The 27,186-nt window shown below is 41.8% G+C and overlaps 2 protein-coding genes across 7 annotated transcripts; both read left to right on the top strand.

Moving 5' to 3' along the window:
* The first annotated feature begins 370 nt into the window (after nt 1-370).
* Nucleotides 371-23,277, top strand: csnk1g1 (casein kinase 1, gamma 1). 6 transcript variants are annotated; one of them, XM_056608456.1, is made up of 13 exons: nt 371-567; nt 954-994; nt 2,066-2,135; nt 11,378-11,529; nt 11,693-11,927; nt 12,072-12,157; nt 12,549-12,633; nt 12,792-12,940; nt 13,029-13,136; nt 13,957-14,073; nt 15,925-16,031; nt 18,532-18,555; nt 19,039-23,276. In XM_056608456.1, exons 1-13 carry the CDS (start codon nt 381-383, stop codon nt 19,091-19,093), a joined length of 1,416 nt encoding a protein of 471 aa, XP_056464431.1. In that variant the 5' UTR covers nt 371-380; the 3' UTR covers nt 19,094-23,276. The 6 variants fall into 6 exon arrangements, with proteins under 6 accessions (XP_056464431.1, XP_056464434.1, XP_056464432.1 ...); XM_056608459.1 differs by lacking the exon at nt 13,957-14,073 and having other exon boundaries at nt 19,039-23,277; XM_056608457.1 differs by lacking the exon at nt 18,532-18,555.
* A 121-nt stretch (nt 23,278-23,398) lies between these two features.
* LOC130403919 (40S ribosomal protein S17) lies at nt 23,399-26,608 on the top strand. Its single transcript, XM_056608461.1, has 5 exons — nt 23,399-23,502; nt 24,022-24,173; nt 25,368-25,473; nt 26,184-26,249; nt 26,489-26,608. The coding sequence occupies exons 1-5, from the start codon at nt 23,500-23,502 to the stop codon at nt 26,564-26,566; spliced, it is 405 nt and encodes a 134-aa protein (XP_056464436.1). The 5' UTR covers nt 23,399-23,499; the 3' UTR covers nt 26,567-26,608.
* Nucleotides 26,609-27,186: the final 578 nt, after the last annotated feature.

Raw genomic sequence — 27,186 nt, 5'->3', positions numbered from 1 at the left:
CGCTGGCAGTCCTCTCTCCCTACAAAATCTTTTGGTTTTGCTGAAGGAAATATATGCTGCAAAACCGTATCTAGTTTAGACAGTGACCCTTTCCTATGACCAGCTACTGAGTTTCCGTGCTTTGGTCCCAGCAGGTCTTCCACGGCACCGCTCCCAAGACCAGCCCAATGCTGAGCCTGGCCACTGAGTGTTAGGCCCCGAGGGTGGAGCCGGACCGGGATAGCCAGCCCTTAACCAATGACAGTGGCTGCACCGCCCTCGGGCTGCCAGTGACCAGGTGGGGTGGTGGTGGTGGTGGTGGTGGTCTCTGGCCCAGGAGCGGTGGCCCTTCGCTTCAGTACTTCCTCCCCAGGCAGCCGCCAGCCTGACCCGCTCATACCATGGAGCCGCAAAGAGACAAGTTCAGCGAGCGGCCGGCCCGGAGCACCAAGGTCACCCAGGGGAGCCGCAGCGGGCACTCGTCGAGGCCCTCCGGCTCCTCCAGCTCGTCCGGGGTGCTCATGGTGGGACCCAACTTCCGCGTGGGCAAGAAGATCGGCTGTGGCAACTTTGGCGAGTTGAAGCTCGGTGAGCTTGGCCCGAGCCCTGTGTTGTGGGTAGCGACGAGGTGTTCTGACTTGATATGAGGGATTTGGAATGCTACAGAAGACAGGACAAATGCTGAAATATAAGAGCCATGAAGCAAAAGTTTAACCCGGAGTAAATTGATGTAGCCTTTTATACAGTATTAAGTCTGTTTTGGACTCATTGCTAGCCTTACGATCACACTTGCTCTTCCTCAATGTGTTAATCACATCAAATATGATCAAAAACAAGTCCTTGTATGGCTTTGTAATGTAGCTTAACAATTAATGGAATTTACATAAAATATAAATATAATGTCCTTCAAGTACATATATGGTATTTTTTCATATGTATAATCCTAATGGATTGTTTGCCTTTGATGGTTTCAGGTAAAAATCTCTACACCAATGAATATGTTGCTATTAAACTGGTAAGTACACATTTGATCAATTAGTGTTATTAGTGTTATCTTGTGTTGATTGTTGATTGGCTTTAGCTCCATCCATTGTCAATTAAAATGGCATTTATGGGATTGTTGTCTGAGATTCCCAACATGTGATCCATAAACACCTCTAGGAGTTAACTCTTTGCTTTTCTCTATTGCATGGTGGTAATTGGTTTGGACCCTTTATGGTGACAATCCAGTAAGACATGAAACACCTAGCTCAGAGAAATTCCTAAGAAATAGATGTAGCGATTGGGCACTATTAATATCACCGCTGGCATTAAAGAGCCGGTCAACCCATGTTTCAGCTGGAATTTGAACACTGAGATTTTAAAGAATGTGTTTTGGGTTGAAAGTTTTTGGAAAGATGCGGCACAAACCATAGTGTTCTATAGTCGTCCAGGAAGCCTAACCCTCACTCGGTGAAGGCATTAAATATATCGCTGCTCGGATAGAGTTTCCCCATCCACACACTCGAAATCGTTGTACTAGATATATATATGTCCAGGAAGCCTATTAAATTAATCGCTGCTCAGGCTGTGCTGCACCATCCACCCACACACTGTGGCGTTATTCAATAAATGCCAGAAAATGCTAATCTTTCTCTCTGACGTCGCAGTCAATCGCTGCCCAGACAGAGCTCCACACGTCCTTACACACATCGTGCTTTAGTGGCTTCTCGGAAGAACTCAGACATCACGAAAAGAATGCCACATAGTGGAACGTTCATAGTGTTTTTGGGAGATTTTTTTTTTTTTCTTCTAAATGGGGACTTATTTCATAGATTACTATGATGGTCGTGTTAGACATTAAGTTTAGAGTTTACTTGCTCTTTAACAATGCTGTGCTAAGAGTTGCTAAACAGACAGTAGTTTTAGGAATTCAATGTGGAATTTCCATTAATTTCATTGTTGTGGTTACCCATTGGAAGGAAAAATGGAAAAAGAAATGTGTGTGTATATATATATATATATATATATATATAGTCAAATGTACATAGTTTTTGTTGCATTTTATTGATTTCAGAATAAACCATGGTTGTTTTCTGCTTTATAGGAACCAGTGAAATCCAGGGCGCCACAGTTGCATTTGGAGTACCGCTTCTACAAGACTTTAGGAAGTACAGGTAACGTCAAAGTGTGCTCCGACACTCTGTTCATGCATCATTTCTTTATAGTTTATGTTTTGGAAGATGAGTGAAAAAGATTGCTTTATTTCCACAACAAAGAATTAGTTGTTGAGTTATGGGTTTATACTAGTCATTGACATAAACACTAAGCCCCTGTCTCGACCTGCTGCTAGCGCATCATTTTGTTAATCCCTTCCTGACCTTTCACTGGGGTATACGGTATATTATGGTATTTGTATAATATATATATATATTTTTCAACTTAAGCTGGGCTACTGGTGATAGAAGTCATTTGAGCATGTATGACATTTTATGGCCTTCAATGCTTTGTCTAATGGGCAATATTCAAACTTCAACAAGTCTTGCTCAGTTACATGGCCTATTGAATAATAAATAGATAGGACATAAGCGTCCTTCTTAAATGGACTCAGGCCAAATATTAACGTAGGACTTACTTGTGCAATTAAACCTGTATTATATGTGTGTAACAACCACACTAGAGCTCCACTGGCCAGACCATTGTTTCGGACAGGTTACATTGTAACTTTGAAAAAAAAATGTTTTAATACACCACCACAGCAGCAGTATGCTGCTATAGAGGTCACCTTCACTTCTGATGTTGGGAGGCTCCTGGCGGCAGGTCATTATTGGGTGAACTGCTCATTTGCGGGGGAACTCCACCTACCTGGGCCAGCCACTAATCGTTGGCCAACAAACCCATTTCGGTCTCAAAAACAATGCAATGTCGAAGACTTTATTTTCGACAATTTTATATTTTAATTATATATCCTTCTTTAAAACTTTGCCAAAATACATATTAAGATAGGGCTGGGGGATTCATCGAATTATGCTTGGGATTTTGATTTCATAAACCTATCAATAAATACATAATGTTTTCAAACTGAAAAATAATCGTGATTTCAATATCGACCAAAATAATCGTGACTATGATTTTTTTTTTTCATAATCAAGCAGCCCTATATTAACACAATAAAGAATATAAATGATGTACAATTCTGGTAGAAAATATAAATAATACGATTTTGGAAGAAAGATAGAAAAAAGATGTGCCTAACGCACATCCAAAAGGTGTGGGTGTGGTTTATTGGGGGGTGTTATGTGGCCAGGGAAAGGAGCAAACTTGGCCTTCCCTTGGTTTATAGGTAAAATATGTATGGTGGGTGATACTAAAACGAATCACACAATCCTGTAATTTACCATAATTTACGGAAGAGGTGTTGTTGTGACTGGAACAACCAAATCAACAAAGTAGCGCTTTCAGTCCCATTTTCCTCTCCATTACAACTCTGATGTGATATGGTTTGTCAGCGACGGGCCGTGTGTCTGCACGTTGTCCATATTTCCCCCTCCATCATATTGTCCCCCAATCCAATTACAATCTAGGTACCTTTTGGCTAACACATTTTTTAATGCATTTCAAAAAAGTTTGCAATATGTCGGTTATCTGCGTGACGCATGAACATATGCTATACTGACAAATGAGGAACAATCCAATCTTTCTTGGGAATTTCGCTAAATCAAGGAACCTAATGAAGGTCTTTCCAATATGCTTCCTGCTGAGTCATGCCTCGAAAGCTTCCGCACAAATTGATACCAGTCATACAAAGCATTAGGGGTGTCACGGTACCTTGAAGTCATGGTTCGGTTCAGACATCACGGTTCGGTACGAGTTTGGTACAATGAAGGGAAAAAAAAATAAAAAATGCAGAAGGCAATTCTTTTTTATTGTACATGTCTCAGGTTGTACAACCTAGTGTAAACATTCTCTCCCCTGAGCTAGCTGCAACAGCCTGAACTGTAATCTAAGATGTATAAACAAAATAAGACAATCGGTTATAAAACTGAAAATGCAGCATGTCTTATTATTTATGAATGTGCAAAGTACACAGAATAGGAGCCTGTCCCCCAATGAGCTTTCCACAAACCGCCGTTTTTTTAGAGGGTCAAGGTGGAGGGTGGGGGTGTGGCCCTGAGCAGCTTGCGGCCACGGTACCATGCACTCTAAAAACAGCTCCAGTCTCTTCAAATCTTTTTCTTATTCTTTGTACTTGACGCTGAGACACATTGAAGGTGTCAGCCACCTCACTAGTGGATCTGGTCTTCAGCCTCTTGATAATCAACGCTTTGGTCTCAGGGTGAATCTTAGGCATGTTGTCAGAGGTCAAGTTGCAGTTGATGTGAAGGTCTGGTGTGCTGGGGTAATTTTTATACACACCAACGAATTGATTGATCAATCAGTCAATCAGCACCCGCCGTGTGGTGTTGTGTGAAGTGTTTTAAGAGTGGTTGGCTGCTTTCTTAGGTGCGCACTACTGCCCTCTCTCAGCATAAGGCCTTTCTATAGTGCCAAGCCGGTTCGGTCAAGGCTTGGCACGCCCGGTGATTTCACCGTCTTATCTCAAGATTCCTGTGTAAAAGCGAATGGGTAAAATCGCCCGTTCGTCACGGCGCAGGCTTTCTTGGTTCACTGCAGAAGGCGGGGCTAAAGAGGCCTAGAGTCTAGGCCTCTTCAGAATAATTTGTATATTCCCGAATGTTTGTATTTATTTTAGTGCTGTCAGTTTAACGTGTTATTAACGGCGTTAATGCTTTAACGGCGTTAATTGTTTTATTGCACGATTACACTCGGTTTGGCAAACGTTGTAGTTTTTTCCCCTGCTGTCTAAGCAACAACTAGTCACATTAGAAAAACTACAACACCATACCGGATATAGCTATACCGGAAACAAAACAACAAGCACACCGCACAAACTTGTTGGGGCAAGCAAGGATACGCAGCGGGTGAAAAACTCCTTAAAAGTGTGTGTGTGTTTTTGTGTTTCACTCTGTTCGAGCCTGCATGAGAGTTCAATGTTATTAGCTGTTACTTCTTTCTGACCAATCACAGTTCAAGGCCCACCTGGGCTGTACCACTTCGAGAGGGGCCGCTCAGTTACTCCCCTCTAGACAATATTGACTTGGTTGCGACGTTGACTGTTTTTGAGTGTTCTGTTGAGTGAGTGAGAGGTTGCGGGCACACAGCTCAGGCTGTCGGACGGCGCTGCAAGGAACTTTTATAAACGCAATATTGTTATACCGCAGTAATCAGCGCGACAGCCCCGAAACGTTAACGGCCCACCAGGAATTCTCCCGATTACCACTCCGCCAGTGTGTGTGTGTGTGTGTGTGTGTGTGTGTGTGTGTGTGTGTGTGTGTGTGTGTGTGTGTGTGTGTGTGTGTGTGTGTGTGTGTGTGTGTGTGTGTGTGTGTGTGTGTGTGTGTGTGTGTGTTATTCGATAGCCTGGTAATGTGTATAGGCCTTCGTACGGTAGGAATATTCATACTGGTTTAAATAATAAATGTTATAGTATTTCCCATCCTTGCTGAGCAAGAGTTTTGTTCGGAAGTTCAGTGATTGAAACAAATAAAAGCCTGGGCTATTGAAGTTTTACGGTAGGCTTACCACAGTCATGCACCTACCCGATGTCAAGTGGACCGGGTTGAATTCACTGCGGGTCTCTCTTCTTATATCCATCTTACTAAATATATTTTATTACTGTCCTTCTCAACACTCTGCTCTCACTAAAAGGCTAGCAGCACGAAATCAATGGATATTTAGAATAGAAAAAAACGTAACTAACTTACTTAACTATGACATTGATGCGATAAAATATTTTAATCGCTTGACAGCACTAAATTGTGAAACGAAGACACCCGCATGCAAGAATGAGTTTACGTCTGAGTGTAGTAAGTTAGTTGCTGACCCCTGCCATAGAGTATTTGAGTAAAAGCGCTTTGAGTACGTGAAAAGCGCTATATCAATTTGAATCTATTATTATTATTTATTATTAGTATCTAATCTGGTATAAAGGCTGGGACGAATTTCGAATTATAAATATGTAAAATGCATAACGTTAGCTCTCTGGCTCATAGCTGAGCAGACCAGAATACCTCCCATTGCCAAGTTGTAGCTAAGGTCCGTCCTATTTACTGGAGGAGTGAACAACGTTTCCGTTGCACAAGAACCTTACGGGAGGGTAATGATTGTTCCAGGTATTAGTCAAACCCTCAGGCGTTACCAGGGAAACAAAGTTATGGCTTGTGAAAAACTTTATATTTGGATTGTAAAACACATGAAAATATAAATGAATGGTCTTCATTTATTTTTTTCAACAAGTGACCATAGTATAAGCGGGATAATGCCCTTCGAAGTGTTCAACATTAGTTTCGTCCGTTAATTCTTGTTTATATGAATGGGAATAAAATGTAACGGTCCAAATGTTAAAAATCGGCTTTGACCCTCGGGAACTAATAATTGAATATTCTGATCCATCCCTATTATGTATCCGCCTGTCATCAAGCATAAGTCACATGGCCCAACATTTCATGCAAGATCATGACTCAATGTCTTTCTCCTGCTACTACTGAAATCAGAGGCGTGAATCTTAAAGGGTAAAAATAATTGAACAGAAAGGGAGTGGGGGGGCATGTAAAATATTTACAGTACATGTTTGGATGTTTAACTCATGAAATAGTTCACACACACACACACACACACACACACACACACACACACACACACACACACACACACACACACACACACACACACACACACACACACACACACACACACACACACACACACACACACACACGTGTGTCTGTGTGCGCAAGACATATTTTTAAAATGCTGCCTGTGGCACCGCCTTTATTTATGGAACTTTAATACAGTGTAGATGTCACGTTGATCACTGATCTTATTGGCCTTAGTACTAGCTTCACTCAGATTACGAGGTAGTCAGGTATTTTACTTCTGATGGCCAGTCTGAGACAAGAGACTTGACAGGGCCAGTAGTTCAGAATCTCATGAAGTATTTAGAGAGTAGAACCGCCCCTTTTAGCACTAACCTGCTGCCTCAGTCCTCTCCTCCAGATGGGATAATATGACCCCATTCCTGCATGGCCGACTAGTACACTATGCCCTGTCTGGCATTGTGTACACCCGACTTGAACAACTATAGTAGAGTAGTCGGTTGACATTATGGAGAGTGACTCGTATGCGTTGTTGTTATTGTTGTTGCTCTTCTTCTTCACCTTTTTAATGCTCGAGAGGGATGTGGTCTAGTGGCTCACTGGGGCAGGCCTTCACATGACTGCAAAGCATTGTTGATCTTGGACCAAGACATTCTCACAGTCTCTCTATCCCTCTCTTTGAGTCTCTCTCTGGCTCTCGAGTGGTATTGTTTGTGGGGTTGATGGAAACTGGTGAGTCATGTAAAGGCAGCCAGGCCTAACGGTGAAACTCTACACCAGCTCTCCAGCCAGCCAGCATTAAAAGCAGTCCGCATATTCCCAGAGGATGGATGGCTTACCAGATTTCTACCTTGTACATGGACTGGGAAGGTCATGAGGGTTTTCCTTTCTTTTTCTTTATCACATTGTTAATGAAGGAAGTTCCTGCTTCCGAAAAGTATTATTCACTTAACACAAGCAATAACTAATTCTATCGAATGACCATCACAACAATGGATACAATCAATATATAAACTGCTCTTTTCTGTAGGCCAGGACTATGTGTTATGATGAAATAAGATGAATTGATGCATGAATTGATATTATAAAATCTAAAATTATAGATTTATAAAATTATAAAAAGCCAAAACATGTGCAGGGCGGCTTGCTGCACTGTTCATCCAGTGTCTTACTACCAAACTGCCTGAATGACCTATCTCCTTAGTTATTTTGCGGTGCCATTTTGAATTGCGTTAATATATACGTTCGATCACTTCAGTTGGTGATCGCTGCCGGGTGGTACATAGCATTGGAGGCTTCTCCATTGAGGAGAGGGAGGAAGATCCTCCCTAACATTGTTGAGAATAAAAAATGTAGATTGCCCAGACTACTGTAATGAATTAATGCCCTTAAATATGACTACTTTATTGCCTTTGAATATATAATGTTCGTTTCCCTGGGTAAAGGGACATTAGCACCCCCTATCGCCTATTGACAATTACTTCAGGGAGGAACGTCCTCCCTTTGCCACCGTTCACTCCCATTCATTTTCCCGAAAGTACTGGCGGCCGGTGGATAACATGGGTTTCAATGTGAGAGAGGAGGAAAATCCTCCTCTGAGTGGGTGGGACCTTAAGGGGTCTGATTCGCGCAAAAATCTATCCGTCTGCGCTATGAACTAATAAGCAGGATCCCTGGATGTTGAGCAGTGTTGCCAGATTGGTCCGATTTCCCACCCAATTGGGCTACTTTTAACCATGTTAGGCTGGAAAGATCATCATTGGGCGGGAAATCTGCCCAATCTGGCAACGCTGTCGATAGCAAACCCGGTCTGCATTGCCGCGGTGTTCAGTCTGAGAGACGCAGAGCAAGTGAAATCTGCGATAGCGAGATCCTAAATGCACAATGGAAACATTGGAAACGGAGGACATTGTTAACGTCTTATTACAAAAAGCATTCCATTCATTCAGTTACAGTGCTAAGTTAGCGACCAAAGAAAGAGGTAGACCACTTCCCAAAATCAAGGTCACCAGAAGTAATGGCAACGTCAGTGTTGTGAGTGCTACATGGTTTGCTAGGTACGCATGACTTACTGGTAGCATTACAAGCAATTGTAACTGAAAATAAACATAGCTAAATAACTTCAGTCAGTGAGGGCAAAAATAGGCCCAATGATAGGCCCAAATTTTTTGATTTACTTTTACAAATCAATAGTAGGCCTGGTTTGACTAATATGCTTTGCATCCTTTCCTTCTCAAATTACAGTGATGCCACTGGTGGCTTTGTATACATTTTGTTCACATAACTCCCTCCCTGCTATTTTGTAGTTCACCAAAACACCCTGAAACAACTTGAGTCTCACATTCTTATGCCACCATACACCAACAGTGCAAGCAGGCCAATGGCAACCAAGCGTGCAGTCCTTCCTCCCTCACTTTAAAAACCACCAGCCGCCACTGGTACATAGCCTACTTAACACACTGGTTGTCGGGTTTTGTCAGTTTTTTATTTTGTCTGTCAACATCAGCAAATCAAAGCGTCGAGTGGCAAGATGTTTTCTTCCTCTACTGCTCTCATTCGCATGTCACGTGCGCGTAGAATAGCGTTGTGTGTGTTTCCGATTCTGGCCCTCTGGTTCGATTGTGTAAAGTTAAAACAAACTACCTTTATTTTTTTCGCAGAACATTTTTTAAATTGTGTTCTATTACATTGAAATGTCGGTATGATTGCGATTAATTCTTCAGCACTAATGCAGCATATCTGTGACATCACTCATACATATCTTTGTGGAAGTTCATTCTGAGGCCTTAAGATTGTTTTACAATCTCGGGTCACTCAATTGTTCATGAATTACAAGTTTGTTATTTGTTGTCCATCAGAGATTTCCATGATTTTACTTGTGGGGCAGTAATATGGTATGAGCTGTTGATTGACATCTACCAGGTCTAACGCTGGGAAAGCAAGTGGCATAGTGGTTTTATTCTGTATTCTATATTGTCCCTGACAGCATTTAAAAGTAACAATTCATCATTGTTGTATGCACACGCACAAAGTCTGCTGCCTATTTACGTCATCTGCAAAGAAGTTCTGACTGTCGGAACAACCAGGAAAGAGACATTAAACTTTTTGATAACTTGATTCCAACACTTCCTATATGTACCAGGGCCGGGACTTATCTTCACAATTTATTCTTCTACCAATGCTCTGGTAAATAAAAGAGCAGAGTGGACAGACCCATTATAATGTGTTATGAGTGATATCTATGTTTATCCTAACGTAATACCTCTTTGTAAAGCTAGCCATTACATTTTGCGGGACAAGTAGGCTTAAGTTAGTGATTTTTCAGGCTAGTGATGGCTAGTGAAACGTGACTACTGCTGCTGTTCAGTCAGGTTTACTGGAAGTCGGTTGTCTTGGTCACCACTGAATTACTTTATTCTTCTCCTTCCTCCGTTTCCTCAAAGATCCCAGCCTGTAACATTTTTAGCTGTGTGGTAATGGTGGTGCCGGTGAAGCTTCCCCCACCTTCCCCTTCCTCATGGTTTGAGTGGTGATGGCAGTGGGTGGTGTGTCGGCGTGAGGGAACAAACACAGGCAGATAAAACGAAAAGGGGTCAAAAAGAAAAGAGGATATGAACTGACTGCATTGTTGAAGTTCAGGCCCTTTTTGTCAGTCTGTCGGACATGAAGGTGACTTGTATACTTGAAAGGTTAAACTGCCACAGGAGGGGAGAAACACAAGCCAATCAATAAGAATGTAAAGTTATTTTACGTTTTCTTATCAATGCTGTTATATATTTATCTATATATTAAAACGTATTCATATTATTATATATTATATTATTATATTTAATATTATTATAACTATATTAAAGAAACCTCCTTGAATTACTTGCATCTCCTCCTACGACTAAAATGATATTCTTCCAAAATAGGGAAATCCATCAACCATGCATGAATCTAACCACGCGTCCTCCTCCTCGGGTCCTCTTGACCCCAGGCAGGTTTAACCAGCATAGCAGAAGCTTGACTCAAATATACCATTTATTATAGTTTATGAAACTTCAAATGTGTTATATGAACCAGTTTTGTGGATGTGCATAATGAATGTTAACATTCAGTAAAATATTAAACAAATCATGTGTCTGGAACCCCAGCCCTCTCTTGGGTAGAATTTCTCAGTGTAGAATTCACATTAATATTCTTGGATTTGAATGACTAATAAACGGTGGATTCAGCGGTTCATTGGAGTCAGGGTGTGTAGGAAAATGGATGATGGGATTTAGAGAAAGAAGGTGGGTTGCATAAACACAAGATGCATGCAGCTCCATGGGTTTCTAGTGATGATACTAGTTGGGACCGGGTACTCTAGTAGACATAACGGCGCTTGGAACATAGCTAGCTTTTTTTTTTTTACAAAAAAATGTATGCCAACCTTAAACACTATTTTATGCTTTTGCTCCAGAGTAATATCTCAAGGATCTCTTGATTACTGTTCAAGTGGACTCCATCCCATACTTAATCCTTTGTCATAGGAGGCAGGAACAATAAACAGCTCAGTGTCAAAGGTAATCTCTTCTTCCTCAACCTGCAGCTCCGCTCCTCACCACCAGCGCTGACCGAGCTGTCTAGGCCATGCTCCTGTGGATCCCTAGCTACACTTGAATGTGGTATTGTTTGTGCGGCCTCCTGCGTGTCTCATGACTCTTTTGTTCCCGCTGTAGCCGAGGGCCTGCCCCAGGTCTTCTACTTTGGCCCCTGTGGGAAATACAACGCCATGGTCCTGGAGCTGCTGGGCCCCAGCCTGGAGGACCTCTTTGACCTCTGCGACAGGACCTTCTCCCTTAAGACGGTCTTAATGATAGCCATACAGCTGGTGAGTTCCACACCCCACGAGGCTCCTCGCGTTCCCCAAAAGCATGGGATCTGTTGTTCCGTTTTTACATATCAATAAAGCATTTGCGCTGTTCTAGATGATCTGTCCCCTTGATCATCGGAGGAAGTATGGTGTGATAAGTTCTGTTCTCTTGTTTCACCAGCTCTCTCGGATGGAGTATGTGCACTCTAAAAACCTAATCTATAGAGATGTCAAACCAGAAAACTTTCTCATCGGACGGCAAGGGAACAAAAAAGACCACATCATCCACATCATTGACTTTGGTCTGGCCAAAGAATACATCGACCCTGAAACTAAAAAACACATTCCATACCGGGAGCACAAGAGCTTAACCGGTACCGCAAGATACATGTCCATCAACACACATTTGGGAAAAGGTAGGCTTTTTTTTTGGTTTTTTCTTCTCTTTTGTTTTTATGCAATTCAACTTTGATTGAAATCATCTAATTTCTATGATCTTCTTTAATCAAAGAGGCATGTTTAATTTCTGCCCCTCTTTCATTTGACTCCTCTGTCATTAGAGCAAAGCCGACGAGATGACCTGGAGGCCTTAGGTCACATGTTCATGTATTTCCTCCGTGGCAGTTTACCATGGCAAGGGCTAAAGGTATGCTTCATAGCACCTCAACCTTGAGCACGTATTGATGAGAACCTTTCAACCCTCAGTGTAGTGCCACATTCTTGAATATTTGTCTGATGCCCAGGAATTCAACTCAATTACATTTTCGAATGCTTTGTCGTTTTTAATGAAAAAATAAGCCACGAAAGCCACTGGTGTCCGTGCTGCAGTCCTATGGGATATTTTGTTTTTTCTATTTGCGTTTTTAAAATTAAATTGAAGTAAAATTATCAGTTGATAAAAACGTGATATTCAGTCAGAAAATCAAATGATTATCTTTCTTTAAAATAAGATATTCGTGCCAGCCCTACTCGGATTACATGACATAATCACAATCATGCATTTCAGGAGATAATGGTATCTTCCGCTTTTCGTTCAGGCGGACACTTTGAAAGAACGATACCAGAAGATCGGAGACACTAAGCGGAATACTCCTATCGAGGTCCTGTGTGAGAACTTCCCAGGTAAGCCAGTTTGATGCAGTGGCAGCCACATCACAAGATCAATGTTTGTTTTTTTTTCAAATGTTTCGCTAAATGACGCCACATACTCTCCTGTATGTGCCTTTTTGTTTATGAACCAATGAAAAGACTTCTCAAATTTGAATCTCCTTGGGTTTCAGAGGAGATGGCCACCTACCTGCGTTATGTGAGGCGGCTTGACTTCTTTGAGAAGCCAGACTACGAATACCTGAGGACACTTTTTACTGAGCTGTTTGAGCGGAAAGGATACACCTTTGATTACACCTATGACTGGGTTGGCAGGCAAATAGTAAGTTCCTCTCCTAAGGGGACTGAGGTGTCTTGTCTCATTGCCGTCCTCTAACAGTGATTGATCTGTGTGTTTGTCTGCTGTGAAGCCCACTCCCGTAGGTTCTGTGCACATAGACTCCGGAGCGTCTGCCATTACGAGAGAGAGCCATGCCCACAGGGACCGGCCTTCACAGCATCAGCCTCTGAGGAACCAGGTACCGTACTCCCATTGGGTCCAACTGTCCCATCTCTTGGCAACGGTGTCCAATGTGTCACCTTTGATTGTGGCATTTCTGTGACCGTGTCTATTTAGCAATAAAATGCATAAAATATCAGATAAAACAAACTTTAAAATAGTAGGGGTGAAATTATATATGCCATATATAAACAAATGAAACATTTACATACAAAATACAATGCCACAGGATAGAAAGAGAGAGAAGTTTGGGCTATTTGATACAATGAATTAGATTTAACTCTTGACAGAAATACATTCTCTTTCTGGCCTGCTTGGAGTCTAAAAACATAAATATAGTAAAGCACAGATTCAGTCTGTCAAGTTATACATGGCTATGGACAGCAGTTTGTTCATACATGCAGCGATTGATTTAAAGAAATTCTAGGCCTATTATATAAAAGCGGATGTCAGGGGAGCAGCCTGGTAGTGCTTTATTTTATATATAGTATTAAGTAGCTATTTTTTTCCATTCACTGCCATTGCCCCCTGCTGGTCAATAGCAGCAGCACTGTGGTCAAAAAATACAACCCAGGTGGACATATCAAAGTGCATGGTTAGGGCCATTCTTCTGTTATCGGTCCAGCTCCCTGGCTTGAGCCTTGCTTAGATTTTTAGTGCTTCCTTTTTTTGGGTTTACTTTTACTTTTTTCATATATTTTTTTCATCTCACGTGCTGCTTCTGCATGACCACCGGCCTTTGCACGCCCACCCACTCATCTTACATGGAAACCTGCTCCGCCGCCGCCGCCCCCCCTGCCCCTCGCTGCGCCCCGGCCCCCCCTCCAACCACTGCGCAGACGGCCGCCTCGGACCGGCGAGGAGCATGGGAGGTGCAGCCCAGTCGCCAGGCAAACTCCGCCTCCTCCTACCTGACTTCTCACCTGGCCGCGGACAGGCACGGGGGCTCAGTGCAGGTACACTACCATCACTCAACCGGCGGCGCCCACAGGAAGCTCTCCTTCAGGCCCTTCTGTCCGGCCACTCCCCTCATCCAGGCACAACCGTCTCATAGGTCCTTGGTCCACGTCGGGTTTTTCTACCCGCACTTCCAGCCGTTCGGTACCCCAGCAATTAAAATCAAAGCAACAGGGATGGCGGAAAGGAGAAGGTGTTTAATACATCAAATCGCGGTAGCATTCATTAGACCAGCGTTATTACATGGAGTCAGTCTTTAACTTGGTCACTAGACAGGAAAGCTCTTCAGCCCCCAAGACTGAGCTCTGACTCTGTGGTGTAGTGAGGGTCAGCAGCCGGAGATGTTGGCCATACAGGAATTCATGTGTAGCTAAAACAAAGTGTCAATAGTATGCCATGAATGAACTAATTAACAATTGACTGTGCCTAACAACAGGATGTTAATGAACTCATTAACTAAATAATTCACTGAATTAGTTAGTTCATTCACTAATTCACTGAAGCCAACTCAATTATGAGTTCCTCAAGAAGCCTATCCACCCACTGCTAGATCCACCCACATTTTGAGTGAAATTGGACTAAGTGTGTGTAAGGGGACGATAGGAATATTGAGACAGGTTGGAAGATGGAGTATATGGTCCAGCTATTTTGGTTTCTACATGGAAGGCAAATCTGCAACCATATATCTTCCTTTCCAGAGACTTTCCTGCAGGCACGTCCACCCACAACACTCACAGGGCACAGTAGCACTCCATGGCGTTGAACACCCGCCTACCTCAAACCACATTTAGTATCGCATTATTTACATGCAGCCAAACTGTTGTGGGATCCTGTCGCAGGGGCCATTTCTCATTGCCTTTTGGGATTTGAAAGTCTAGTTGCTGGGTGGGCAAGATGCATTGGTTTATTTATTCAGTGCATGTTTTCAAGTCTTTGGGAGATGGAGAATCAACATGCATGACAAGTCTACTCTGCTTAGCTGGCTTGTTGCCTGCTAAAACTTCATTACAAGATTGGTCATTTCGTTTTAATTTCTTGTTTAGTAGAGGGGGGGGGGGGTAGTTAATTGAAACATTTTTTTCAATGTAAAGGAGAAAATAATACTTAAGCTTTTTTGCATTTCCTTTTCCCATCTTTGATTTGCATCTGTTTGACGTGAATGGTAATGACAGTCAGTCAAATGCAAACAAATGCAACTTCTGGGTTCCAAAATAATGTTTAGGACTTTAAAATGACCTTCTAACAGTGTAATGGGTTCGGACTCTTTGAATTGGGTGCATGTCTACATTATAGGTAATGTGTAAAGATTGCATCAGCGCTTCTAGGCCGATACTTAGATTATCACATTCATCTGATCTTTCCTCATGATCCACTAGCTGCCCACCACATAAGCAGGCCGTCCAAAAAACCTCTGTAGGCAGCCTATGCTCCGAAATCGTACACAAATACAAATGGTACTACCAACCACTCTAAAACAAAAATAAATAATATTTCAACCATTCACATACAAGGGGTGGGTGTTGTTGGGTTTTGTGCTGCGTTCTTGACAATTTTTACTGGATGCTGGCTCTGTTTGTTTGTTTGGGATCTCGCTGCTTCAAATATCAACAGAAGTGACGTTACCCAACATCGCTGATACAACCTGTGGCAATCTCTGTTTTTGTGATGTGTGCGCAGCTTGTGATTTTCCGGGGAAGGTTGTCACCGACACCCAGTTCGTAACATTCATCAAAGGGAATTGCAAAGGCTTTCATCAGTGGGCCTTCAGCTCAACCATCATTGTGTTTCCTCATTAGGCGAATGTGACGTGTTGTTTGCTTCATTTGTAGCATTGGCTCTCTATACCACAGGTTGTCAGCTCGACCAATGGGGAGCTGAATCCAGATGACCCTATGACGGCCCACTCCAATGCACCAATCACGGCTCAGGCAGAGGTGGAGGTGGTGGATGAGGCAAAGTATGTATCATTTGGTTCCTGCTCGTTTTATAGTGACCGCGCTTTGCCTGCATTATGCAATGGTTGTGGCAGTAATCTTTACCTGCTTTCATTCAGCAATAATTGTAATGTGCTATTTTTAGGCTTTTCTTAGTTATTGTGGTCATTTGGAGGCATTTAACTTGCGTCCAGTTATGTTGAGGCTTATGTTTATATTTATATTTATATTTATTTGGCTCATTTCAAATCGCCCCTGCCTGCTACACAATGGCTGGCTACGGGCATTCACAAAATGCCCGTTAAAAAAAACAAAAGACAGAAAGGGGTTGTAGTTGTAGTTTTCTCGCTCCGTTCTCTGTCCCAACAGTAGGGCTGGAACGGAGGTAAAAGACCAGCTCCCCTTTCCGATTCCGGTCAAGGAGCAATGAGTCTTCCAACCGAAATCAATGGATTTAGAAAATGCCAAATAAAACGCAACTAAAACTGTTATTCGCTACGATACTTGATTTGGAACATCAACAAACACCACTAACCACTCGGCGAGTTGCACATTTCTGAAAACGAATGTTTAGGGTTGTTTTAAGGACAGGTTTGTGAATGCCCATAGCCAGCCATTGTAAAGCAGGCAGGGGCGATTCGAAATTAGGCAAATACCCGAAACAGAACCAATGGTCAAAATTTTGGCGTCAACCACTCTATTTTATCCTAGACAAACCAGAAAATGGGCTCAATTTTGAAAATACCGGAATTGTCCTTTAAGGCTTAGAAAATAACAAGTATATTTTTTTTCTCCTCTTGTTTTAATAATAAATTGACTTTATTGACGTGATGCATGACGTCTGCATAAACATAACAAATGTCATCCCAAACAGCCTTTTTACATCCTGACGTTATCTGGTTCTATAATCAATGTGTGATAATCTATTATTAACTCTGAACCATATGTTTTCTGAAAGCCATTTCATATTTGGCATCTAAAATAAGCTCTTCCCTCCATTTTCATTTGGTTCAGTAGCTGTTTTCTTTATTACTGTTAATTATTTTCTCTGGCACAATTAATCAAATCCATTATATTGGGTGCATCAGAGGTTCCATAAATAATTTTTGAAATGGGCATTAGTGGTTTTCTCTCCATTTATATCTAGATGAAATCGTGAGTGCAAGCATCTAATTTCCTACTAGCCCCGAATCGTTTTCCCCCTCTGGTTCGGACGCCATTGCCTCACAAACGGTCCCCCAAAGTGCCTTTCCCTTTAGACTTTGTCCATGTCCAGGTCTTTCCTGAAGGACGGCCTCTCCCCTGCACTGCTCCTCATTCACATGGTTGTATGATATGATGATTGGCATTTTAAATGGCCAGCCACTCTGATACCTTTACCAGCCCACTGAGGTTAATGCTCCAGGTCCACAGCACAAAGTGCAAAATCCAATCCCTTAGTATTGTGCTACACAATGCCAGGTGTCCTTGGTGATGAGGCAAGATATAATGCATTTTGTTTAAGATTCCCCCCAACCCTTCCACCAGTTTACCCACACAACTCCACTCCGGAGACTGCTAGTTCTTCATCAGCATGTTGTTTATTATGTTGAGCTGGTAAGTTAAACTACCAAACAGGCGGGTCCTTTTCCATGTTTTTTGGTGTTGTATTGGGTCTCTTTTCCATGGCACTTTCAAATGTCAGGGGTGCAAACTTTCACGGTTCATGTCTCATCCAAGTTATCAACGAGTACTAGCCAATGAGAGGTAGTGTAGCGCGGGTCATGATTTCCCACTCTGTCTGCTAAACTCCGCTGCTGTTTATAGACCGTCTCTAGAGTTTTACTATAGTAGAGACGGAGCACACGGTTCCCGTAACAAAAAGAAGGCTGACTTTTGGGTAAATGGCAAATACATGCCTCTTTTTATTTTTACACCTTTTTTTTTCTCTATTTTGGGACTTATCTCAGTCAGTGACAAAAAGGTATAGATAACGGTTGCCAATCACATAAGACAAATTACCACGTTTAAAACCAAAATCTGTTTTAGTTGGATCTTGTGCTCCTCCGTTGACCTGAACGTGATATGTTCTCCATCTCTATCTGACCCGTGCCGTGTTGCCTGCAGTGGTGTTTAATGTGACCAAACATTGTTAGAAAAAATACATTCAATTTCTAATCGATGCAACTGAGTTTTTCTTATTGTGAGCACTGCTTCATAAAGTAGGTCTGGACATCACTAGCAGGCTATTGTGTGTCACTTAAACAGAGTTTGTTTAGAAGATTGCACCTTTTTTGGCCATCAACAGTTTGCACACCTGAAATGTGTTTCTTAATATAATGTGGTGGACTTGAATATGAATGAAATGAGCAGGAGAATGTGCTCATGGAGGCTGACTTAGACAAGAGGAGATCTCTCAAGTTCTCATCTCATTATTCCCATCATCCGTTTCCCCTCTCTATGGGTGGAATGAGGCCTGTCCCGCCATCTTGGTCCTGCTGTAATGTTAATCTATCTTTTCTCTCTTTACACTGTCTTCCATAGCTGCGTGAAAATGCTCAACCTGTGGTGAGTCCCTCTCTGCTAGTGCACATCAGACTCATGGGGCAGGGACACATTAATAAACCATGTGGTCATGCAACAATGAATCAGTGCGCATCACCTTACATGTTTTTGGCAGCGTGTCATGGTGCTTTGCTCATATTAATAATCAAGCCTCCGCTTAGCAAGTCGTTGTCCTACGTCTTGGTCTACAGGTGTTCTTTTTTGTATCTGCCATTTGATGCGCCATGGTAGCCACCTCCTCCTTTCCCCCTCCATCCAGTGTCATTTGAGGCTCAATAACGGCATACACATGCAGCCCATTGCAAAATGTTTAACAATGTATGCTCTCACAAGAGTTGCCATGACATTGATATTTTGGGATTGTTTTTCAAGTGTAACATACAATTTCCTTGTCATTTATTCTAGCCATTGGTGAGTGGTTGGAGGGTGGGTGTTTGTTCGTTCTGTGTCTTTCTATTTACGTTCCCTCCCTCCCATCCCCTGCAGGTGCTGCTGCTTCTTCAAGCGGAAACGGAAGAAGAACACCCCGCGACATAAATGATGGTCTGCCGGCCTGAAGCACTCGGCGTGCCTGGCTCGTCCTTCACAAGTTCTTGAGATCCAAGTGAATGACAAAGGGAGAGAGAGCTGAAATCGCATTTATTTCCCCAGGAGGGACCAATCAAAGTGTGTGTGTGTGTGTTTGTCCTGTTGATGGGAGGCCTTGTTTGGAGAGGGGTGTATGTGTGTTTGTGTCGTCAACTGGCCAGAATGGATTTTTTTATTTGTATAGTGATTATCTGGAGGAAAAGAGAACTTCTTCTCTCTGAGATGGACTTTCCTAGCGCGTGTATAGCGTGGACGCCATCTCTCCTCTCCCAGTTGAAATTGCAACGGATTGAAGTGTCTCTTTCAGCCGGGATCGCCCCTCCTCCTTCTCACTCTACCTGTTGCATTCTGTGGTTTACACAGTCCTTTCTTGCACTCATGAAACGGCGTAACTGCACCCAACCCAGACATTTGTTTGTTTTTTTGTTTGGCAGAACGTTACTTTTGTCATTCTTGGCACGGAACTGAATGTAATCATGAAAAACACAAGTGGAACCCATGAGTGTCCCTGCCGCAGTGTCCACCCAGTGGTGGTGTACTGTGATACCCTGTAGAACACTCCAGAGGGGAAGGCAGAGAGCGGTACCTTTGCCCGGGGCTTGTGGCAGAGCACCGTGCTCTCCAGTGAACCGGTTGGGATGCACATGGCCTGCTTTCAACACTCCTCCCAAAACCAAAAGAAAAAGTCTTGTCACTTAAAAAAGAAATGCTTTTTTCTTTTTTTCTTTTTTTACTTTTTGCCTTGTTTTAGTCTTGTTGGCTTTGTGATTTTTGAAAAACTGGACACTGTAGGATGGCTGGAGTAACAAATATAATTGTATTTATGCTTATGTATGTCTTGATTGCCACCTTTTATCGAACCATTCTTAAACATACACATTAAATGTACAGACATAAAAGTGTAAAAAGAAGTGCATGGGAATATGAACAGTGTCCGATAGAGACGAAAAACCGACCAATCTAATGTTAGTGGAAAAAATAGATGACATGGATAAGAGTCTGCGAGAGAAGCAATGTTTTTGAGCCTCAACCGAACTGGACTTTGACCATGTCTACGCCAGTAGACGCTGAAGTGGGAACGTTGCTTTGGGTGCAACAAGAGACATCGGTGTGATGTGCTTTCCATCGCCGCCTCTTTACACTAATGTTCAATGCCTTAAACACACACACACACACACACACACACACACACACACACACACACACACACACACACACACACACACACACACACACACACACACACACACACACACACACACACTCTCTCTCTAGTGGGATAATGTGACCGGCTGAGGGAGTACTCGCAGTTGGACCTGCAGTTTGAACCCCTTGTTTTAAGAGCCACATGGTCACCATAAGTATAGAGCAGTCAGAGTGGCTCGCCAGTGACAGAGGCGAGCAGGGCCAAGTGTAATGATGCCAAATGGAATGTTATGTTAACCCAGAAACACTGAACAGAGGAGGCTGGGCCATGTGTCCAGTGCAGCAATGTTACATGGCTTGGACCTCCACCAGTCAAACGCGGGTAATTTTCCTTGACGTTAATAAACAAACAAAAGGGGATGGACCACCAGGGGTCTTTATAAGGGAGAGTCTTGACCAACTTGGAGGAATATGTGTTAGCCATTTTAATATAATTCTTAGCGTTTTATCTTCAATGTAAAGTGTCATGGAAGGCTGCCTTGAAACACTATGTATAACAATGTCACCTTGCCTATCCTCTTGACACCTTCCCGGAGTCCATTTGAACGTTTTTAATTGTATTTTCTTTTTTACTTGTTAAAATGAACTTTCAGATGCACATTTTATTTTCCTTTCCAAATTAGCCATGTTTTTTATTTAGGGGAAAGGGGGCGGGAGTACCATTAAACATGGCTGCACTACATTTATTAATAACGGCCACTTTCACTATAGAACCACCCCCTACATGGGTTTAATTGTTTTGGTTACCATGTTTCTCTCCATACTCTTGCACCCATGCACACCAACTTACTACGTGCAAGGTTCACAGTGGGCAGCCGCAGCCATTAGCAGCACATTCTCATCCTCACATCTTTGATGTGAAATCTCCGGATGGTGCAATCTGTCCCACTGAGTCAGTAGAATGGGTCTCATTTTGTAACGTGTATATTAACACTGTAAAGCTCTGGGTCTGGCGTTATTTTTTCACTCCCTCTGGGGGTGAGGTCTAAGTTATTGTGTTATTTGAAATTACTTGAATATCTTTTGTTGGGAGTTTGTTTTGTTCTAGTTTTGAATCAGATTGGTGAATCAAGAGAAAGCATTGGGAGGCATTGGAGGAATAGGCTATTTGAATGGCAGGTATTCATTCCTTGGTGCCTCTTAAGTGTTGGTTACGGGGGACGATGGTAACATAGTCTCACCTCTAGGATCCTGTATAAAAGGGGTGAATGAGTTGAATGAACCGTATATTGGCCCTTTTTCTTTTCTTTTCTGTTGCAGTGCTGGCTTTAGTTTCAAACCTGTAGTTGATTGAACTTAAGCTCAGTCTGAAAACATAGCGGGCTGTTGGTCAAGTCAAATTTATGATAGTGAAAGTCTCTGGATGGGCAAAACCCTCTTTTTCATCACAGCACAATGCATCAATGTGTTTAGCAAGCGAAGATAAAGGTCCTATACATCATATTTAACGGTGAAATGTTCCCATTCAAAGCCCCTGTTCACCAGAGTTTTTTTTGGTTTATCAGATTCTTGTAAAGAGATAGATGTAAAGAAATCCAGACGATAACCTTCATCGTTTCCTTGATCTCCCATAATGCCATGCGCAAGACTACTAAGCCCATGCCTTTCTACCTGTGCCAGGAAAATATGAAGTTGAATGTTTTTCTTTTTTTCTTTTATAATCACTGCATTCCACATTGTGTCCTATTTTTCTGTTTTAAAATGCATACAATAAAGTGATTTTAAATGTTCCCAACTGTTGTAACATGTTAAAGGATTAAATAAGGTCAGACGAAATTGCATTTTTATCCAACATTTTATCTTAATGCCCATTCCTTTACACAACACCAAACCAACTCGACTTTAAGGAGTTCGGCTGTTGCTCTTTGCAACCAGGATCTCACAACTTAAAAACCGTGCATTGCCTATAGTCGCCTAACATGACTGGCAGCAATGGCAGGTATATTACTATGATGATGTATTTACATGTTTCCTTGCAGCCTCATCCAGACTGACTACTCTGCATAGTTTATATCTGCATGGCTTGTCTGGGGGACTTGCCTCTACAGTGAGCTTTATAATAAATAACTACGGCCATTGGTTAGATCCGCTCAGTGCAAGGGCTTCCGGCCCTTTTATGTAAATTAACTTCACGTCGTCTTCACGGCCCACACTGCACATCAGGTCCCGCTCCTTAGATATTGTAGCTTACTCTTATGGAAGTTTGTCTGTCTGTGCTCGTCGTTTAAGCTTCACTTTGGTTTTGCGCAACCCACATTCCCACGTTTGTCATGAGGGTGTTGTAGTCCAGAAGAGTGGTGCCATGGGTCACAGTGGCGTTGGGTCTCTCGTGGGCTTCTTCTTCCATTCTTTGCTATGTTGCTGTACTGTAGAGCCGTCCTTGATTTACTGTATATTTTTGGAGGGAATATTAAGGGAGATTACTGCAATATTGTGATTTATTTGTAATATTGTACAGAGTTCACTGTTGTAGTCTTTTAATTTATGTGGAATTCCAGCATATAAATTGTGTTCTTCTTTGACCCCTCCTCCCTCTGTGGAAAACGGAATTGTACAGCATCTAGAGTTTATCCCAACCTTCCCTGACAGAATTCTCCAAGGCTACGATTTAAGAGAAATCTTCGAAGTGTAAATAAATAGTGTTCAAATATGAATGTCACTTCTAAAATGTGTCCGAATGAGTTCAAGGGCTTCTAGAATGAAGGACCCAATTTTATTTGAATTATGGTATATTGTTTTTAATTTGCAGGAAGGTTAAACGGTTCTTATCTAAGATGCCTATTTTCTTCCTTTTTGGAGTGTATCAATAATGGACCTTACAAATCACTTTTTAACCGCTTAAAATATAGGGGAACTCAAGTTTGCACCCTTTTTTATGCGAAATAAAAATATATCTTCACTTTTATGGCTTTGCCTTCATTCGATTTATGTTTGCGATTACGGTAAGATTTTGATCTATAATAAGCTTGTTTTATCTTTCGTTCGTCTGTTTCCATTAAAACCCATGTCTTGAATTACTCAGTAAACCGTGGCTGTATGGCATGCCGACACCCACCACTAGACAGTGCTGTTGTATTTGGTGACGTGCTTCATTTCCAGCTATAAACTTCCGGTAATAACTTCCCGTGTTCTCTTTCACCAGTCCGATTCAACATGGTGGGTATCTTTTCAATATCTCCACTTTACAATCCTTCTCAATCCTCATCTTTCCTCACTTAAACAAACGTATACACTCAATGAACTAGACCAAAAATATTTTTACAATCAAAAATCTGCATTAGTGATGTTCCTATACTTAATCAGTCTTGTGAAAACCTAACATTTAGCTCGGTGGTGAGCAGTGGGAATGGGCTAGCAACCAATGAAGCAATGCGCTAGAGTTCTAGCATTTTAAGCTAGTGATCTTGGTGTTCCGATTGTCCTTACATAGTTAAATACATTGTTGCCGAAACTTCCGCAGGGTAATTCGATTTGCTAATAAACAATTAAATTAAATGTTTCTATATTCTTAATCGGTAGTTTTCTGTACGTCGCTAAATCGTACCTAGGTGTAACGTACTCAGACAAAATCTAGTGAAATTAACCAACATTACAAGCCCGAATAACGCGATAACTGTCGTTAATTTTGCAATTTACTTGGAATTCATGTATTTATATCAATGATGTCCTCTCTAGGGCCGAGTCAGGACCAAGACCGTCAAGAAGGCCGCCAGGGTCATCATTGAGAAGTACTACACCCGGCTGGGCAATGACTTCCACACCAACAAAAGGGTCTGCGAAGAAATCGCCATTATCCCCAGCAAGCCTCTACGCAACAAAATTGCTGGGTAAATTGGCACCGTCTTTGTTGTTCAATTCTTTATCTCAGATGTGTGCCTGTCCGGTGTTTTGCTGTCGGGTATGGACTGTCCGTTTCTGACAGTTTCCAAGGGACGGGTCCTGTAGACAGGGTCCCTTACGTGGTCTTTATAGTTTTGTATGGAAAAGGGATGCAATGGTTGAGCCTAACATACTCTTGGTCCCCACAAGCTCATGATATTCAAGACATGGTCGAGCTTATGTTGGCAGCCGCAGTATCTGTATATTAAGTTACTCATAATATACAGGGTAGTTTTAAACTACTGTAGCAACATGTTATGATGATCTATCACACTTCTGTCAAATGACTCTAATCTAGTTTGTTTTGCATTCTACCTTGTTTTGTAAACTGGAAGTGGCTAGTCTTACTACGTATTCCAATTTGGTTGGGATTTCCTTGCAGGGTTTCCGAAGATCATATAGCTTGAAATCGAATTATTTGAATAGTAGGCCTTAAATGTCTTGAATTTCACTGTGACAGGTCTTTAAAATGTATTGGATTATTTACAAACATGTAAAAATGTATCTTGAGCACACCCAGCTAGTGTGTCGCCGGGGCTAGTGGTGTCTCCTCGTCCAAAAAATTGCTACTTGCTACTGTTAACGTAAATCTAATCTACTATGACTAAATGCAACTAGATCTGGCTTGAGAACAGCGCTACACTTGGTGCATAAACCTAACGTACTTTGTATGTTTTCGTATCTCGTGACTGTTGTAAATAGGTATGTCTTACAGAATACTACATTAAATGCATCTTGATTATATTTATTTGTAATCTTACTTAAAAGGATAAAAAAGTAACAAGCTGGATCGATCACTCCCTCAAATACAAAAGTATTATAAGGGCTGCTACAGGTGGTCCTATACCACAGACTACCTTAATGCACCTGGTTTGTGTAATAACAATAACATGCATTACTATTGTGTGAACACTTGGACCTCAGCTGGTTAAGAAATATGGTTACCTGTTTTCACAATGTTTTTAGAAGTCTAAAACTCCATACTTTTTTTGCCAGTATGGAGGTGTAATGGGTCTTCATATGCATGCATAATAGTCTTGAGTCTTAAATGTAGCTTGTTGAAACCTGTAGGAACCCTGTCCTTGGTTGTGCTAAGAACTCAGAATGGGTTCCAGTTCCAATGTGTCGTTTTCTTCCCCCAGCTTTGTGACCCATTTGATGAAACGTATCCAGAGGGGCCCGGTCAGAGGAATCTCCATCAAGCTGCAGGAAGATGAGAGGGAAAGAAGGGACAACTACGTCCCAGAGGTCAGTACAGGCTGCTGCCTTGGCTCTTGTTGCCGCCTCTTGGAGATATGTATTGGTACCAGTAGTGTAGTCAGGTTTAAAGGACCCGATTGAACACTGGTGCTGAGATTGTTTTTAAATATTAACTTCCCTTAAATCTGGGAAGTAATATTATAATCCGTTATAAGACTTTGTTCACAAAATGTGCCAGGGACTACAGGTTTATCACTTCGCAATGTCTTGTTTTGGTAGAAGAGTATTTAAACAAACGGCTTTTGAATTTGGAAGAAAGAATCAATTGGCCATACCAATTATTTGATACAACTTGGAAAGTAAAGTTTTTATTACTGGAAAGTTGCACAACATTTTTGGATCTCTCGCTCTATTCTAATGGCAGGCTTAATGCGTTAAACCAGCCCCTGACCCTTTAAAGTAGTTGCTTAATACATCTGTAAAAGATATTGATAATTAAAAAATAAATAACGGTACTTCATAAGACGATGGGCGATTTTGTACAAACAAACTAATACATAATGGTGTTTGGCCGATGCCTTCTACCCCATCGTTGTTTCACTGTACTGATTCGGTTTAATAAAAGAAAACCTATACAGTCTTCACTTCTTTGTCAACAAATGCTTCATTATTTGAGTTTAAGCCAAAGGTTCCTGATGCTGAACATGCAGTTGTATTTCATGTGCGTTGCCCAAGCTAACTGTGGTTGTGGTCACTAGGTTTCCGCTCTGGACCAGGAGCTCATTGAGGTCGATCCTGACACCAAGGAGATGCTCAAGATGCTGGTGAGTCTCAAACATGTAGAGTTAAGGATTGGTTTGGCTCATACTGTCTCTTGATGTCCTTTTCCTCCTCCAAACCAATGGCACCAAACCAATGGCACTAACTGTATAAGCTTTGCCTGATTGATGTTTGATATTAATCAGTGCACGTAGAGACGGCTAAGCAATGCTGAATATTAAGACTATTCATTTGTAGGGAGAACCATGATCTGCAGGTAATTTAACTAAAGCATGTGTTTCAGGACTTCGGTGGACTTTCCAACCTTCAAGTTACCCAGCCAACTGTTGGAATGAACTTCAAAACGCCACGAGGAGTCTAGAAAATGTACCCTATTCCTTCAAATAAAGACAAATGAAAACTCTTTTGCAGTTCTGTTGTCTGCTCTTGCAATAAAGGACGGTTATAAATTGATACGTTTTCCATTCAATGGAACTTTGAATTAGCAATTGGATAAAAAAAAAACAAGAGCACTGCAGAACGAGGTAGCCTCTTCCCAGGTGTCCTCGTCTCACCGTGGGATTATGGCTTTATTCGCAAGAAGCATGCCGAGGTTGGTAATCAGGGTTATGCCCCTGGATAGATATGGATACTATCACTACTGGGAGTTGGTAAGAAAGTCGGGTATTTATTGCAGTGTAGGGTGCCGCTCATGTGAATCTTAATTGAAATTGCACTAAACATAACGAGCCTTATTAAACTAGTTAATAATAATTAACTCTTATGTACAATTGAAGCATAATTTTACCCGGTATTTGGGTAGTGACCCTGGAAATATTATTGAAATATTAAAACCACTAAAACTGACTTGATAGCTTGGTCCCTTAGCTAACCAATGGATGTACAGGTGTGTATGGAAATATTGCGGAAATGTTTACTTTGAGTAATGCAATTTAAAAAGTACCTCATGGGTACATTCAACCAAAGTCAAAGTTATTTGTA

Source organism: Gadus chalcogrammus, chromosome 14 (assembly GCF_026213295.1).
Source record: "Gadus chalcogrammus isolate NIFS_2021 chromosome 14, NIFS_Gcha_1.0, whole genome shotgun sequence".
Taxonomy (NCBI): domain Eukaryota; kingdom Metazoa; phylum Chordata; class Actinopteri; order Gadiformes; family Gadidae; genus Gadus; species Gadus chalcogrammus.
Note: the sequence above shows the minus strand (reverse complement) of the source record. Positions and strands in the feature narration are given on the sequence as shown.